The 13595-nt window shown below is 40.4% G+C and overlaps 1 protein-coding gene across 3 annotated transcripts in view; it reads right to left on the reverse strand.

The window, feature by feature from the left end:
- Positions 1-13595, reverse strand: part of SLIT3 (slit guidance ligand 3) — a 465259-nt gene that overhangs the window by 106424 nt on the left and 345240 nt on the right. For all 3 annotated transcript variants that reach the window (XM_019008182.2, XM_015642087.3, XM_015642086.3), the window contains 2 exons: positions 2835-2985; positions 1632-1706 (listed from right to left, as the gene is read on the reverse strand). In XM_019008182.2, the coding sequence (XP_018863727.1) occupies positions 1632-1706; positions 2835-2985 (226 nt within the window). The remainder of the gene's footprint in view (positions 1-1631; positions 1707-2834; positions 2986-13595) is intronic.

The raw sequence follows: 13595 nt of genomic DNA on the forward strand, positions 1-13595 counted from the left end.
TAATGAAAGAAACAGGAAAAGAAGTCTAATCTGGCTTTTTAAGGATCAGACCACTGAATAAAGTTGTGGTTGAAATGTTGGTTTGCTCACATGAAAAAACACCATTTTAACAAAGTCCCTTTCATTAAAATGGAGAAACTTCTTTAGAGCATCAGGCAAAACAAAAGAAATTAGTTCAGCTATAAAAACTTCCTAAAGAGCCTCTGCTTGGAGGCTGCCCCTAAAAGCCAGCAAGAGACACTTTGTAGAGTGCAGCTTCTTTTTGCCATGAGTTTGACCTGCTCCTGCACACCTCTGATCTCAGCAGCTACCAAGGATAGATAAAAGAATCTTTTGTTTCACAGGAAACCCTCTTAAAAATACTCTCACAGTGGTTTCATGCTGGATTTATGCCCAAAATACAGCCCCTGTCAAGGCATCCTTCCCTCTGAGTGATCAATGGGGACAGGAAGGACAGCACTGTGCTTCCCTACAGTAAATTTTAAATAAAGACAAATTATTCCAATTTTCAAAACATAAATCCTGAAGGTTTGATGAGGACAGATGCTTTCCAGTTTGTGTATACACTTATACAGCATGCATTTTTCATTCCTGTTTACTATCTACTTACACAGGGAACAGAGCACTTAACAATGTCAACAACATTTTCTGAGTGCACTGTAGCTACAAATTATTGATCATTCATAAAACATGAGCCAAATGTTTGTGATTAGTTCCCCAAGTCTGACGGCCTGTACTTACACAAACACAGCCTCACCCCAAGCCTGCAGTGCTGCATCTGAAACTCTTGCAGAAATAAAAAGAATCCCACTACAGTTGCCTCCAAAGCCCCTGAGATCTCACATGAATTCAAATGGCCAGGAAGCTCCAGATGGCAGAAACCACGTGAAATGAATGCAGAACAAATTGCCTGGTTTGGTTGGGTTCCCTAAATTAGTTTGATTGAGACAATGAAACCTTACTAAAAGCAAATAGTTAAATGAGACATTGGCAATGGCTCTGTAGGGCCAAAACTTTAAATAACTTCAGAAGGATTCATTTTGAAGACTATCAACAGGTACCTGACGTATTACTCTCTTTCCAAAACACTGCACTTATTAAATATATACAATGCACTATGCCAGGACTCTCAGCAGAATTCTACAGCAATATTTGAATGACTAATTGATACGTTCGCTAATTTATTCTCCTTTCTCAATAATGATCACCAGAAGCTGCCATTGTCCATATCTTGTAATGTTATTTTCCTTTAACTATCTGAAACAACCACACCACAGCTGGAGCCACACAATGCATTTGAGAGACAAAACCAAAATGCTAAATGTCATCATCATCTCTAACAATAAGCATATATCAGAATAAACTCTGGGACAGAATTCCTGTCAGTCTCTATGAGTGAAAGACTAAGAATTGTAGCCTTAAAAACCCACTGAAATGTCAGCCTAGGGATCTTCATCTGTCAGTGTGGTTTAACTGTGCCTGCTCATCCAACAGGGAAACCCTTCAGTGTTGTTAAACCACATTAAAAAAGTGATTTCTACTACTGCAGTACTAAACCATAAAAAACTCATCCCTTTCTCCTTCCTTCCAATCCAAGGCTGCATGTATTCTAACAAGCAACTCAGACTTACATTTTCCTGAGGTTGGGCAATTTCTTGAAGAGTCCAACAGCTTCCAAAACAGAAATATCGTTGTCATTCAGACGCCTGAGAGGAACAAAGAAAGAGATATTTAATAATAATAATAATAATTCACAGATGTCTGTAGCTATATCCCTGTGACATTCAGGGCTGTCACACAGAGAACCATGACCTTTGTTAAGCAAGGCACTCTTTGCCATCTCTCAGACTCTCAGAGAAGTAAAAGAGTTTAGCTTTGAAGGAAATGGGACATCGAGCACTATCTACAGTAAAAGCTTAGGATGCCTTAAAGAGTGTAATGCCAAAGGACAGTGTCAGAGCCCCTTCATCTTCCAATGCATGGGATAAAGAATTATTGACCCAATCTATTACACACAAACTCCTTTGCATGACTGAACCTCTGTTGTGCATTCTGCTACACGGGACAGGCAATTGGAGATGTGCTCCATGTAACCAGAAGGGCTCTGATTTCAGGTCCTTTCCTATAAAGTCTGCTGACCTTCAGAATGAATGTGAAAGCCACTTCACATTCATTCTTGACAGGCTTGGGATATAAAATTCTTCCTAGAATTCTTCTTTGCTGCGTTTCTGGATGTCTCTCTTATTTTTTCTTCAGATCAATAGTTTTTATGGGGTTTTAAATAGAATAAGTACAATAAATACAACAGTAACTCAAAAAAACAAAATTATGTTTGAAGGTGGTACTAATGCAAGAAAAGAACCAGAATCTTCAGTTGCTAGGCAATAAAAATGTTTTCTCATACTCAAATTTCTTGAAGTTACATTAGTTTAATAAGACCTGTTCTACCCAAGCAGCAGACAATGCTGAGATAGAATGAGCTCCCAATCACAGATTCATTCAAAAGGTCAAAACCATTTCTTAAATAAATATGATCAGCTGCCAAGGCAGAGGACTCCAGGGCAGAGTAGAAAGTAAGGACACAGCTTGGGCCTGGCCAGCATTGGAGGAGGACACATGGCTGGTGCACAGGGCTGTGCCTCCTTTCTCATCCCCACAGCTCCATAAGTGCTGAGGAAATGAGAGTTGTGGTGCAACTCTGAAATAAAATCAGCTTTCCCATTTTCACACAGGGATAAAAGTAGGAGGTGCCTTTAATTATCTGAGTCCCTTTTCCAGCCTTTAAAATGAGAAGAACATGTCCAGCTGAACAGCCCTGGGAGAGGCACACTTACAGATCAGTGGTGTATTCAGGGAGGTGAGTGGGCAGTCGGGTGAGTTTTTGGTTCGAGCAGTCTACGATTGTCCCCTCGCAGCGACACTTCTCAGGACAGACAAGGTCCATGAAACACTTCCCAGTGAATTTACTTCTGTAATCCTCTGACCCTGCAATAAAAGGAAAATATTTTCCAGCAAACAGCTGTTGATAACTGCAGCAACCAGAGGTATCATGGAATCCATCCTCAGGATGCCTCCTGTCATCCCCCAGCTCCCACACACAGTTTTAATACTTGCCAAGGATGTGTGCTCAGCAATTTTTTAAATTACTCCCAAGACTTGTCCCTGGTTTTTCACTCTCCCCTTAGCAGGCTAATTCCTTGTCTAACAAGCCTACCTGTTAAGGTATTTTCCAGCAAAGTCACTTTTTCCCCATTTGGAATCTAGTCCAGCAACAAGGAAAAGGCATCTCATGAAGGAATTCAAATGACAAAAGACTTAAAAGATATCATTTAAAAGTCCCAAATGTTCAGACCTCAGCTATTAGAGCTGTTTTAGAACAGTCTTTTATTAGACAACCTTGTCAACTTTCCAACAATTAGATATCTTTATTAACTATGTTAAACAAACAGCAAAGGAAAGTAATAGCAGTTTAAATCATTTTCATTTTAATTAAGGAATGGGTAGAGTGTACTTAGTGAGAAGCACTCCCTGATGTACCATTACACCCTGATTGCCAGACCCCTTTGACTGGGTTTTTGACCCATTCTAATGAAATGCTTTTCCAATTAGGCTGAGTGAACTAATCTGTCCTTTTCAGGTTTGGTTTTTCTCATTTAATAGCAGCAGGTTGGAAACTCGATCTCAGTGCTTCAAGGAACCAGGAGGATTAATAAATGTGTATGTAAGCAAAGTGCTGCCAAACCTCCACCATGCAATTCCTGCCCACTCACTTCACATTTCATAATGGAAGCACCAGAACCATTGCAGGAACCCTGTGCAAGGCCCAGGGACTGTAATTACCAAGAAGCATTTTTCAAGTTTTCCAAATTTTTAGAAGTCAATTACAAGGCTTTCTCAAAGAGAGGAGCTCAACAAATGTTTTAAGAACCCAAAATCATCAACAAAAACTTAAACCTGAGCTGAAATTTGTTTACAGAGACTTGATGACACTGATCACCTGTTTCCCCTTCCCAGACTGATAAATACACCACTGCCCATTTTATGACCATGTACTGTTTTCTGAAAGAAAAAAGACATTTCCTAAACCCACTGTTATTTTAATTTATGTTATGTATTATCTCCTCAGGGTGATGCAGTGTAAACAAGCAATTCTACAGGCAAACTAACATTTTGATCCCACAGACACACTTTGGTTTAGTTTTGTAATTCCAAGTTGCACTATGGGAACACTGACATACAGATTTGTACCTTACTACTTTAGTGGTGCTAAACACTTTGCTGGTTTTTGTACTTATTATAAATTATACATCTAAAGTGAAACTTCACTGACAGCACAGCACTTAAAAGTATTAGGACCACTGGGCATTTTAAAGCACTATAAAAATACAGGCTAAGATTCTCCCCACACCATTATTACTTAAACTCTTATCCTTTTAAAAAAATCTAACATTTGATTTCCAGTCCTAGACATTCCAAGTATGGCAGTCAGAATGTTTGGTTGGTTATGATTCCTTGGAAACAATACCCAAAGACAAACAGTTATCAGAACCAGAGTTTATTAAAACTGCTACAATTACAGTACACATTGAATAACCCACCAACAATCAGTGGTCAGAAAGTGTCTTGGAAATCCCCAACTTAACCTTTGAAGAAGCACTTCTAAGTTTCCTAGTAAAAGCTTTTGTATTAAAAAAAAAATCACAAACAATATATAGTTACATAGGGTAAACATTTATTAAGTAAAATTTTTAGTCTAGTGATGGATACAAGATTCACCTTCCTATGGGAAAAAAGGGCTGCGAGAGTAGAATTCTTTATAAATGAGAAAAAGCAGTGTATAACACTGGAGGGTGAAAAATCAACTTTTGGTTTTCTCTCAAGCTTTCTGGCTGAACAAATAAAGAATTTTAGCCCACTTTGACTTGTCACCCACTCTCCTGATGCTGAAGCACACAACCTTCCACACTGCAGCAGCAGAAGTAAGAAGGTGATGCTGGCTGGGCATCTGTGCACAGGGAAACAGGGAAAAGGCCTCTCAGCTCAGCAGGAGAGGAAGGAAGCAAACATCACCTTCATATTTTTGCTCCTTCTCTCTCTCTCTTTTTTTTTTTTTTCCTTGAGTTTAAACCAGAGCTACTCAGGTAATCATTCAGTCAAAAGTAATCAGCAGCCTGTATGTGCTCAGCAAGTACTCAGTCATCTCCTAGGCTGAGAGACAGAGCAGGAATCACCTGCCAAAGACTAGATAAAATTTACTATTTGACCTGAGCCTTGAGATCACTTGGACAGGTGGCTGCTCTATTAAGATATTCCCATCTGGGATAGCAATGTGAAATTCAGCCATCTGCTTGCAGAACTGTTTTAAGTACACATAACCATTCCTCCTGACTGCCAGGCTCTGAGAGAACACAACAGGACTCAGGAAGAACAGCTCACTTCCACAGGCATGGAACACTCCTTGTACACTGTAAAATCATCTGTGGAAAGCCACAGAGAAGAGATGCAGGACAAAACATGACCTGGGAGTCTTTAGCAATTCCTCAAATTAGGAATAATTAAAGTTTGCAGTAAAACATGTAGCCAAAGCCTGTGTGTAACTGAGGGTAGCTGTGGTTGTTTGATTTGTTAGTTACCCTGATAACATTTTTATTTCACAACCAATGTGCCACCACTATCAGGTACTGTGATTTCTTATTATCATAAAACAAACACACTGTGGCATTCTACAGAACATCAGCACTGAGATAAAGAGACATCACATTTCCAAGTGCTCAAACATTCTGTGTGCCTTTCTGATACCCACATGGAGAATTAGGCAACAGAGAGAAATACATTTTTGTTCTACTGTTCTTTTAAAGCATTGTTTAGAAAGCCTGAATTCAGTTTTTAAAACTCTGCCCAAAGGACTTAAGAAGGAATTCTGGAGGATCTGTTCTGCTACAAATCAGGCTGTCTCAACAGGGCTTGAAAAATGACCTGATACATTCACTCTAGAAAATGATCCAGCTGCCTCAAATTTGACACCAAAAATATGACCATTGAGATCAACTGGTCTAAAACTTGAATGAAAAACCCAGGAATCTCAGAAGTTCTTCATATAACCACGAGATCACAATTCTCATAGGGAATAAAAAAGAAATGCATTTTTTGGTCATAATTTCACATTGCTAGTGTTAGTTTTTAATCAATAACTACAGATAAACTCTAAGAATCCTGATGTCCTTCTTTTGATAGCTCCACAATAGAGATGTGATAAATTTGCAAGACAAGGCAATATTTCACCCTAAGAAAACTTCTGTATGAGATTCTCAAAGTCCTTTATGAATAGGTGTCATTATCTCTGTGTAGGGGAGGAGTTAGGCAGAAATATTTTGAAGATCTTATCTGAGCTGTCAAAGCTAGGATGGCCATTTGGATTTGCTGACTCTGCCCTGTGGAATTATTAGTGATGTTTCCACACAGGCCATGTTAGCCATGTCATTGTCAAGAGATAAAAGACAGTATTTTGCAGACTCTTCTAAAGTTTTTTGCATTGTATTTGTTCACAAAGCAATGCCAGCACATTAAGAGCTGGTCCAAAGTTACACTGAGTGGCAGGTGTCTTGTTGCAGAAATGGCATCCAAAGTGTATCTCAAGTAGAAGGATTCACTGGACAGCTCAAACAGACAGATGCAGCTTACATTATGCACAAGGTAAGGAGACAAAAGTGATTTTTCATCTCTGTAGGTACAGCCAGAGTCACCCCTGAATATTATCAACCAACAGAATGCCCGACTCCTTCACCATGAGAGCAATTAAACAGATTAATTACTTAGAAATGGTTATTCTGCATGCAAGCCCTGTGGAAAGTCTGTGCAAACATCAGTGTGGCTCCCTGGCAGTGCCTGGGAGCCGGGTTAGCAACACTTCACCTGCTCCACCGTCCCCGTGCGGAAAGGGAAAGGGAATCTCTCACCTTTCGATGCTTCTGCCCCAGCAGAAGTATCCAGGCATGCCATGCTGCAGGGAGTATGCAGCCTTCCATGGTGCTTGACAGAACCATGTTCCATTTGTATTGTTCTACCACATGGTTAGATCAAGCACAAAGGAAAACCCCATGGACAGCCAGAGTCAGAGTTAGGCAGCGCCAAAGAGAGAGGAGCGTTGAGAGGAAGCAGCATGGAGAAGCACAAGCTGAAGGTTCACGGAGAGCTGCTCTCCACTCCACCCATGCAAAAAGGTGCTGGATACAAGAGGTCATCCTTTATGCTACTGCAGGAACACCCTGGAGCACAATTGGGGTTAGTGAACACGAACAGAGCCCGGGCGAGTTCAGAGACAGAGCTGACACAATAGAAATCACTACTGGAGCAGTGCTCACTGCTCCTCCCAGAGAGCACGTGCAGCTCCCACCACACAGTGAATGCCCAATCTATGCTGCTTTTTATTACTTACTCTCTCCTGGTGTTTCCCTTCAGTAAAAATGCCATTTAGGTTTGCTCCATTTATTTAAACACAACCTTAGAAGTACCACAGCCCATATTAATAACAGCAGATTCTGAGCTGATGGCCAAGCTGTGGCCTTAAATGCTCCCCGAGTGCCCCTTGAGCCTGATTTCAGCTCCCAGAGCCCCTTCATGCTGGTGGCACTTACACTGACAATCTGTAACTGCCACTGCTTTGCTTTTCCTTTTTATTTGGTTTCCTCTGCACTTTTCAGCAGAGTAGCACACACATGCTACTACAGACAGAGAGAGCATTTTTTTGTTCTATTTCTGAGCATATTTGTTAGGTTTTGTACATCACTCGCTGATAGAAGCAGAGCATTCTCTATTTCTGACATCCTGAATTATTTCAAACAGCTTTGTTCTTGTAACTCATTCCTGCAACTTTGACATCTAAAGCAGGGCATTCAGTTCAGGCTTGACTGCTCCCACTGGAATAAAGCTCTCACTGACTCCACTGTCTGCAGAGCTGTGCCAGTGGACAATGATTTTGAAAGTCACATCTCAAATGCTCTTGCAGGATTCCCAGATGAGAGAGGAAGTGGCTGTCCTCTGCAACTGCTCACAGTGTTTTGCTGGACTTCAGTGAAGGTCAGTGCTTGTGCTTTTAAATACAAATCACTTGCCTTAGTAAGGGGTTTGCAGTGCCCAAAGAACAAAGTCAGCACCAAGCAGATTATTCATTACCTACATGGAGAACAGCACAAGTGCTTGAGCAGAGATGACAGATAATACAGCGGGGGTCTGTGCTTCACCATTTTGCCATGACCCAGCATTGTTATGCAGAAAAGACAACACTTGAGTTACTTGGGAACTTCAGGAGATAAGTACACTGTTAACTTAGCCACCCCAAACTGTGGGCTTGGTTCAGCAATGAAAGAAAGGCAGTTTGATTTTGTTTGTCTTTACAATGTAAGAAATAAACAGAAGCACTTTTTCAGGGGAACTTAACACAAATCTTCCATCTCCACAAGCTGCCAAACTAGTCACAGTCTGAATTGATAAAAACTTTAGATTATTCATTTTCTTTTGTGACTGATGCAATGTGGCACAAAACCACATTAATTTTCTCACTAATTCAAAGTATACATAACCCTGGAATCCACACCTCATTTACTTAGAAATTATATCTACAACTAGCATTCCTGATAATAATTTTGTATGGCTCCACTGAAGAAGGATATAGAATCCTATATCCTTGTTCTTACACTGCTTTAATTTTGTTTGGGCTCTTCAAACAAATTAATCCACAGTACTGTGCTAAACAATGACAAGTAACAGTTCATATCTTCCAAAAACTTTTCTATTATATACTGGTTTACGGTATTAAGTGGGATATCTGTAATGAACTCAGTAATTTCAGTGTCAATGAACTCTTTCAGTCCTGCTAGAAACAAATGCAGTGTGAGCTCTGCAAACACCTTCCTGAGAAACCCCATGAGAATATTTTGAACAAGTCTCTATTCCTTTGCTGCACTAATTAAACATCACACAATAACTGCCTAAACTAATCATCAACTGCAATGAACAAGAGGTACCAGCACATAAAGAAATCCATCAGAATCCTAATTTATGTCCCTAGAATACAGGAGAGCAGAAATACCAGGAAAGCACACTATTTTATAAATTAAATTAAAAAAAAATAAATCCATAAGTCTTTGGATGTACATAAGATCATCCTGAACAAATGTTTGCAAAAAAGAAGTTGAAAAATGAAATACATCTCCAGCTGTTTGCCAGCTTCCATGAAAGCTCCTCCCTTTAGATACTTTACACACAAACAGCATTGTGTGGTTTGCTCTTGGTGTTCATTCACTTCTTGTAATCCACGTTCTGCTAATACAGGTGCCTGAACCTGCAGTTTGTAAAGGATTTGTACACAGGACCCTATTTTTAATTGTCCCATCAGGGTGCAACACCTCAGGAAACTGCTGCAGTCTCAGAATAGTCAGATGAAAAATTTATTGTGCAACTGCAGCACAGACATCCTTGCACAGATTCATGCCAGCACCTCCCCAGTTCTTTTCTGTATCCCATTCAAGTGAACAGCACACATACACACAAAGTGTCACCTCAGCACCTCTGCTGCTGCTCAGCTTAACCTCAACACGTGGAATGGCAACGTGAGAGGAGAGAGCAAACCCTGTGCCACCATAATGTTTGGGGTTAAAAGAGCAATCAGTCACTCAGCTTTCTGACATAGTTAAATAAGAGGACAATTCAGATCTCAAGGGAGGAATCTACACAGCCCTGCACTCTGCCTACATGGAGAATCCAGGATAATTGTGATATTTGGATGCCTAAGTGATATAGATGCATCTGTGACTCAATATTCATCCTCCTCCCTATTCCCAGTGCCTCTTTACTATAATTGCAAATAAGGATGTTGGTGGATAACAAAGCTGTTTAGATATTTTGCTTTTTTGAAGACTACTTCAACTCAAAAATAAAATGAGGCAGAGCCTAAAATAAACTTCCTAACTGAAACACATCAATTTACTTTCTTATTAAGAGCCATACTCTCTGCCAAACAGACCCACCTGTTATATGTTAAGCTAATGCTTCCTTGAGTGAAATGGTTTCCATTCTTTTCCCCCACTGCAGAGCCAGAACCCTTCACCATTGTGTTTTTCACAGGCTAGTGAAGGCTCAGAGTAACTAACACAGATTTTAACAAGAAAATCTCAACTGCTATCAGGGATGTGCAGAAAAGGGAGGGCTATAATCAGAATCCAGTACAGTCTAATTTAACAACAGCAACACTTGCACAGTACAAGGGAACCCAGCTCCATCACTATTAGTCATAGCAGTTGTATTGTGTTCTCTAATGATGTCAGCTTCAGGAAGAATTCATGCAAACCAAAGCCCAAATATACTCCATTTCAGTGTACCATGAAAAATTCATGTTCATAATTACAAATTCAGTGTAGGATTTAATCTGCAGGTGATTTACTGGTGTTAAACAACTTTCCATTCAGATAAGAATTATGCACCACATACATATCCCCAGTTTTGGTATATTCAGAGGGTTTCTGAAGATAGTTCTGCTGAGTCTTTGTGTCTTTCAGGGGGAAAAAAGGGGTACAACACACAGAATTCAACTGAATAAAACAAGAACATACAAAAAAAACCCAAATCAAGCCAAACCACAGACAGATACCTGAATTCAGTTTCTCAAATCACGAGCAGTGCTTCCTATCCCTTTCCCTCACAGCAGGGCAAGGCCATGGTGAGAAAAGTGCTGGAGCTTGGTCTCAGATGAGATTTCCCACTAACATGAGCAGGTCTAGAGCACCCAGGGCTGTCAGGGATTTGGGCTTGCTCAGGAGCTGCTGGAGCAGGATCATCACATCCCCAAAAACGTGTCCCTGTAGCACTGCAACAAGGCAGGCAGGAGCACTGGATACCTACCTGTGCTTTCCATCAAACAGAAAATGCTATGGGCAGGAGCATGACTCCATGGGCTGTAAATGACTATTTGCTAATTAAAAATAAAAGGAATTTGCAAAGCTGTCATCAGAGTGATTGGAAAGTTCTGGGCACAACTGGAGAGTATTTCAATCAGATAAATTATGTAAGATCTGGGTTAAATTCACCTACCTTTCATGACTTTTAAACACTGGTTTAACACATTGCAACAATTGCAGCTTTCATTTTGAGATCTCAAAAATCTTAAATAGTGTTTACACATCACTAGAGCAGAGAAGGGGATAACCCAAGGGACACAAAATGTGTGAACTGCCAAGGGAGGGGACAAGAAGTCCTGAGGTGCAGCCTGTGCTCCCCTGACTCCATGCATGGCAGTTCTGTGCTCCTAAAGGTGCAACAATGCAGAGAAGAGAGAAAGAAATTTCAGGTGATTACAAGAAACAGCAACTCTGTTCCAAAGCAGACAGGTACCCCAAGGAAGGTGAGTGTGTATGAAGACTGAGACTGGAAAAGACACATAAAGAATTAGGACAAAAGCTGCAATTAGTGAGGAGAGCTTTTATCAAATCCCTTAAAAATTACGAGCTAACAAAAATAAGCTACATTACCATCTAATAATTGGGGATAACATGAGAGAAATAACACTAACACTAAATATGCCATTTTTGGACCCAAATGTACCACAAAGGCTGACTTTGCTTTGGGTTGGGTTAACAAGAAGTAGTGTCCAAAAGGAGAGAATAATGCTGGCAGATGGTTTATTTTCCTCCTCCTGTTTTCCCTTGTCCATTTGATTGTATAGAACTGTCTGGAACTGAAGCAACTAATTAAAGGCAGTTAGACACAATGTATGCAGGAGGAAGCAATAAGACAGGTTCGCTTCAGAGTATTTCAAATAGCAATCTTCTTTATAAAAGTCTTATTTCTAAGAATTAGAAGATAAAGAGCTTTTGTGATGTGATGTTTGTAGGAACACATTGCTTTGATCATTATCAGAGATAGTTTGTGTCAGTACAGCAGGTGGAACTTTCATCGCTTTTGAAATGCACAATATAGTGAAAAATGCAAACATATCACAGGGAGAAATAGATATACAGCTGAATGCAAGGGCAATTCTTTCCAAAAGCGATTTCATACACAGTGTCACACAGCAATCAAGGAACCTGCCAAGTCCTGAAGTGACAATAAGCTACCACAGAGACAACACAATCTGCTCATAGATTCATTTCCCTTACTCCTAAAGCCCAGTGCTGCCTTAGAAAACAAAACTGCTCGGTAGTGAACTTAATCAAATGCTTCTGGGCAGGATATTTGTGTTGATCTTTTTTCCCCTTATTCATATTAAGAATGGGAGCCTCCAGTGACCTAAGGCTGCCAAGCACCATTGGATCCTTAGGTGGTCAGAGCAGGCAGATGTAGCCAAAAAGAAAATGATCATCAGAATTTCACTGTTGCCACTGAAAATGACAGTATTTCCCTTTTCTAAATAGAAGAGAGAATTAATTTTAACCTCTACTTCTGATTTCTCTTTCAAGAAAACATTTCAGATTTTTTAGTCTCAGATTGTATAGCTGTGAGAGACAGCTGGGCAAGGGGGAGATTTGTTATTATTGTGGTGCACTGCATCAAATGGAAAGCAAAAAAATCACAGGAAATAGCATCTATTGCAATCTGAAGTTTAAACATATTTGATGGTATATTCAAAAGCTTTGCCTGTCTCACAGCCCTGGGCAAAAATATGTCCTGTTCCCTGCTGTTCCTTCATTTCATGCTATAATGCTTCCAATTTTCCTTTTTAAAAGAATTATGTACATTATCTACCTGTTGCACAGAAGCTCCTTCCTATGGCCTCTCATAACCTTTGCAGCTGTTGCTCCATTGTTATCAGTAAAAGCTTGAGTCATTAGGTTCTGGGAGGAAACAGCATCTGGGAAAAGTGTCTCAACTGAAAAAACTGATCAATTGAAAAAAAAAGAAGGTAAGTACTTCTGGCTAGAGGCTATCTAACAGGATGGTGGGGACCTGTGATGAAAACTGAAGGAAACCGTGCAGAATGAAGTTTTGTAGATCTGTCTTCAGTTTCATATAATTATCAAATACAGTTCTATTTAGCCCATCTGCTTCTGTGTCCTCTTGACATTACCTTCTTGATGCTCCTCTGCCACTTCAGACTGATGTTTGAAACTTCAAACATCTCATCTTTTCTCCCCTGTTCCTGCTAACCACTCCTCTCTCCTATCCTTAGAGGAAAAGCACTTCCCTTTCTTCCCTTAATTTACTGAACAGTCCATTTTTTTCTCATAATAGGTCCCTTCTGACAGTCCCCTTTATGATGACAGGATCATGGAATGGTTTGGGATGGAAGGGACCTTAAAGATCATCCAGTCCCACACCCCCTGCCATGGGCAGGGACACCTTCCACTGTCCCAGGTTGCTCCAAGCCCTGTCCAACCTGGCCTTAGACACTTCCAGGGATGGGGCATACACAGCCTCTCTGAGCACCCTGTGCCAGGGGCTCATCACCCTCACAGGGAAGAATTTCTCCCCAATATTTAATCTAAACCAATTATCTTGCAGTTTAAAACCATTCCCTCTTGTCCTATCACTACGTGCCCTTGTCAAAAGCAATGTGGAAGACACACAGATCACTTCAGGACAACCTCAGCATTTTATGACTTTAC

The sequence above is a fragment of the Parus major genome, chromosome 13 (genome assembly GCF_001522545.3).
Source record: "Parus major isolate Abel chromosome 13, Parus_major1.1, whole genome shotgun sequence".
Lineage (NCBI taxonomy): Eukaryota > Metazoa > Chordata > Aves > Passeriformes > Paridae > Parus > Parus major.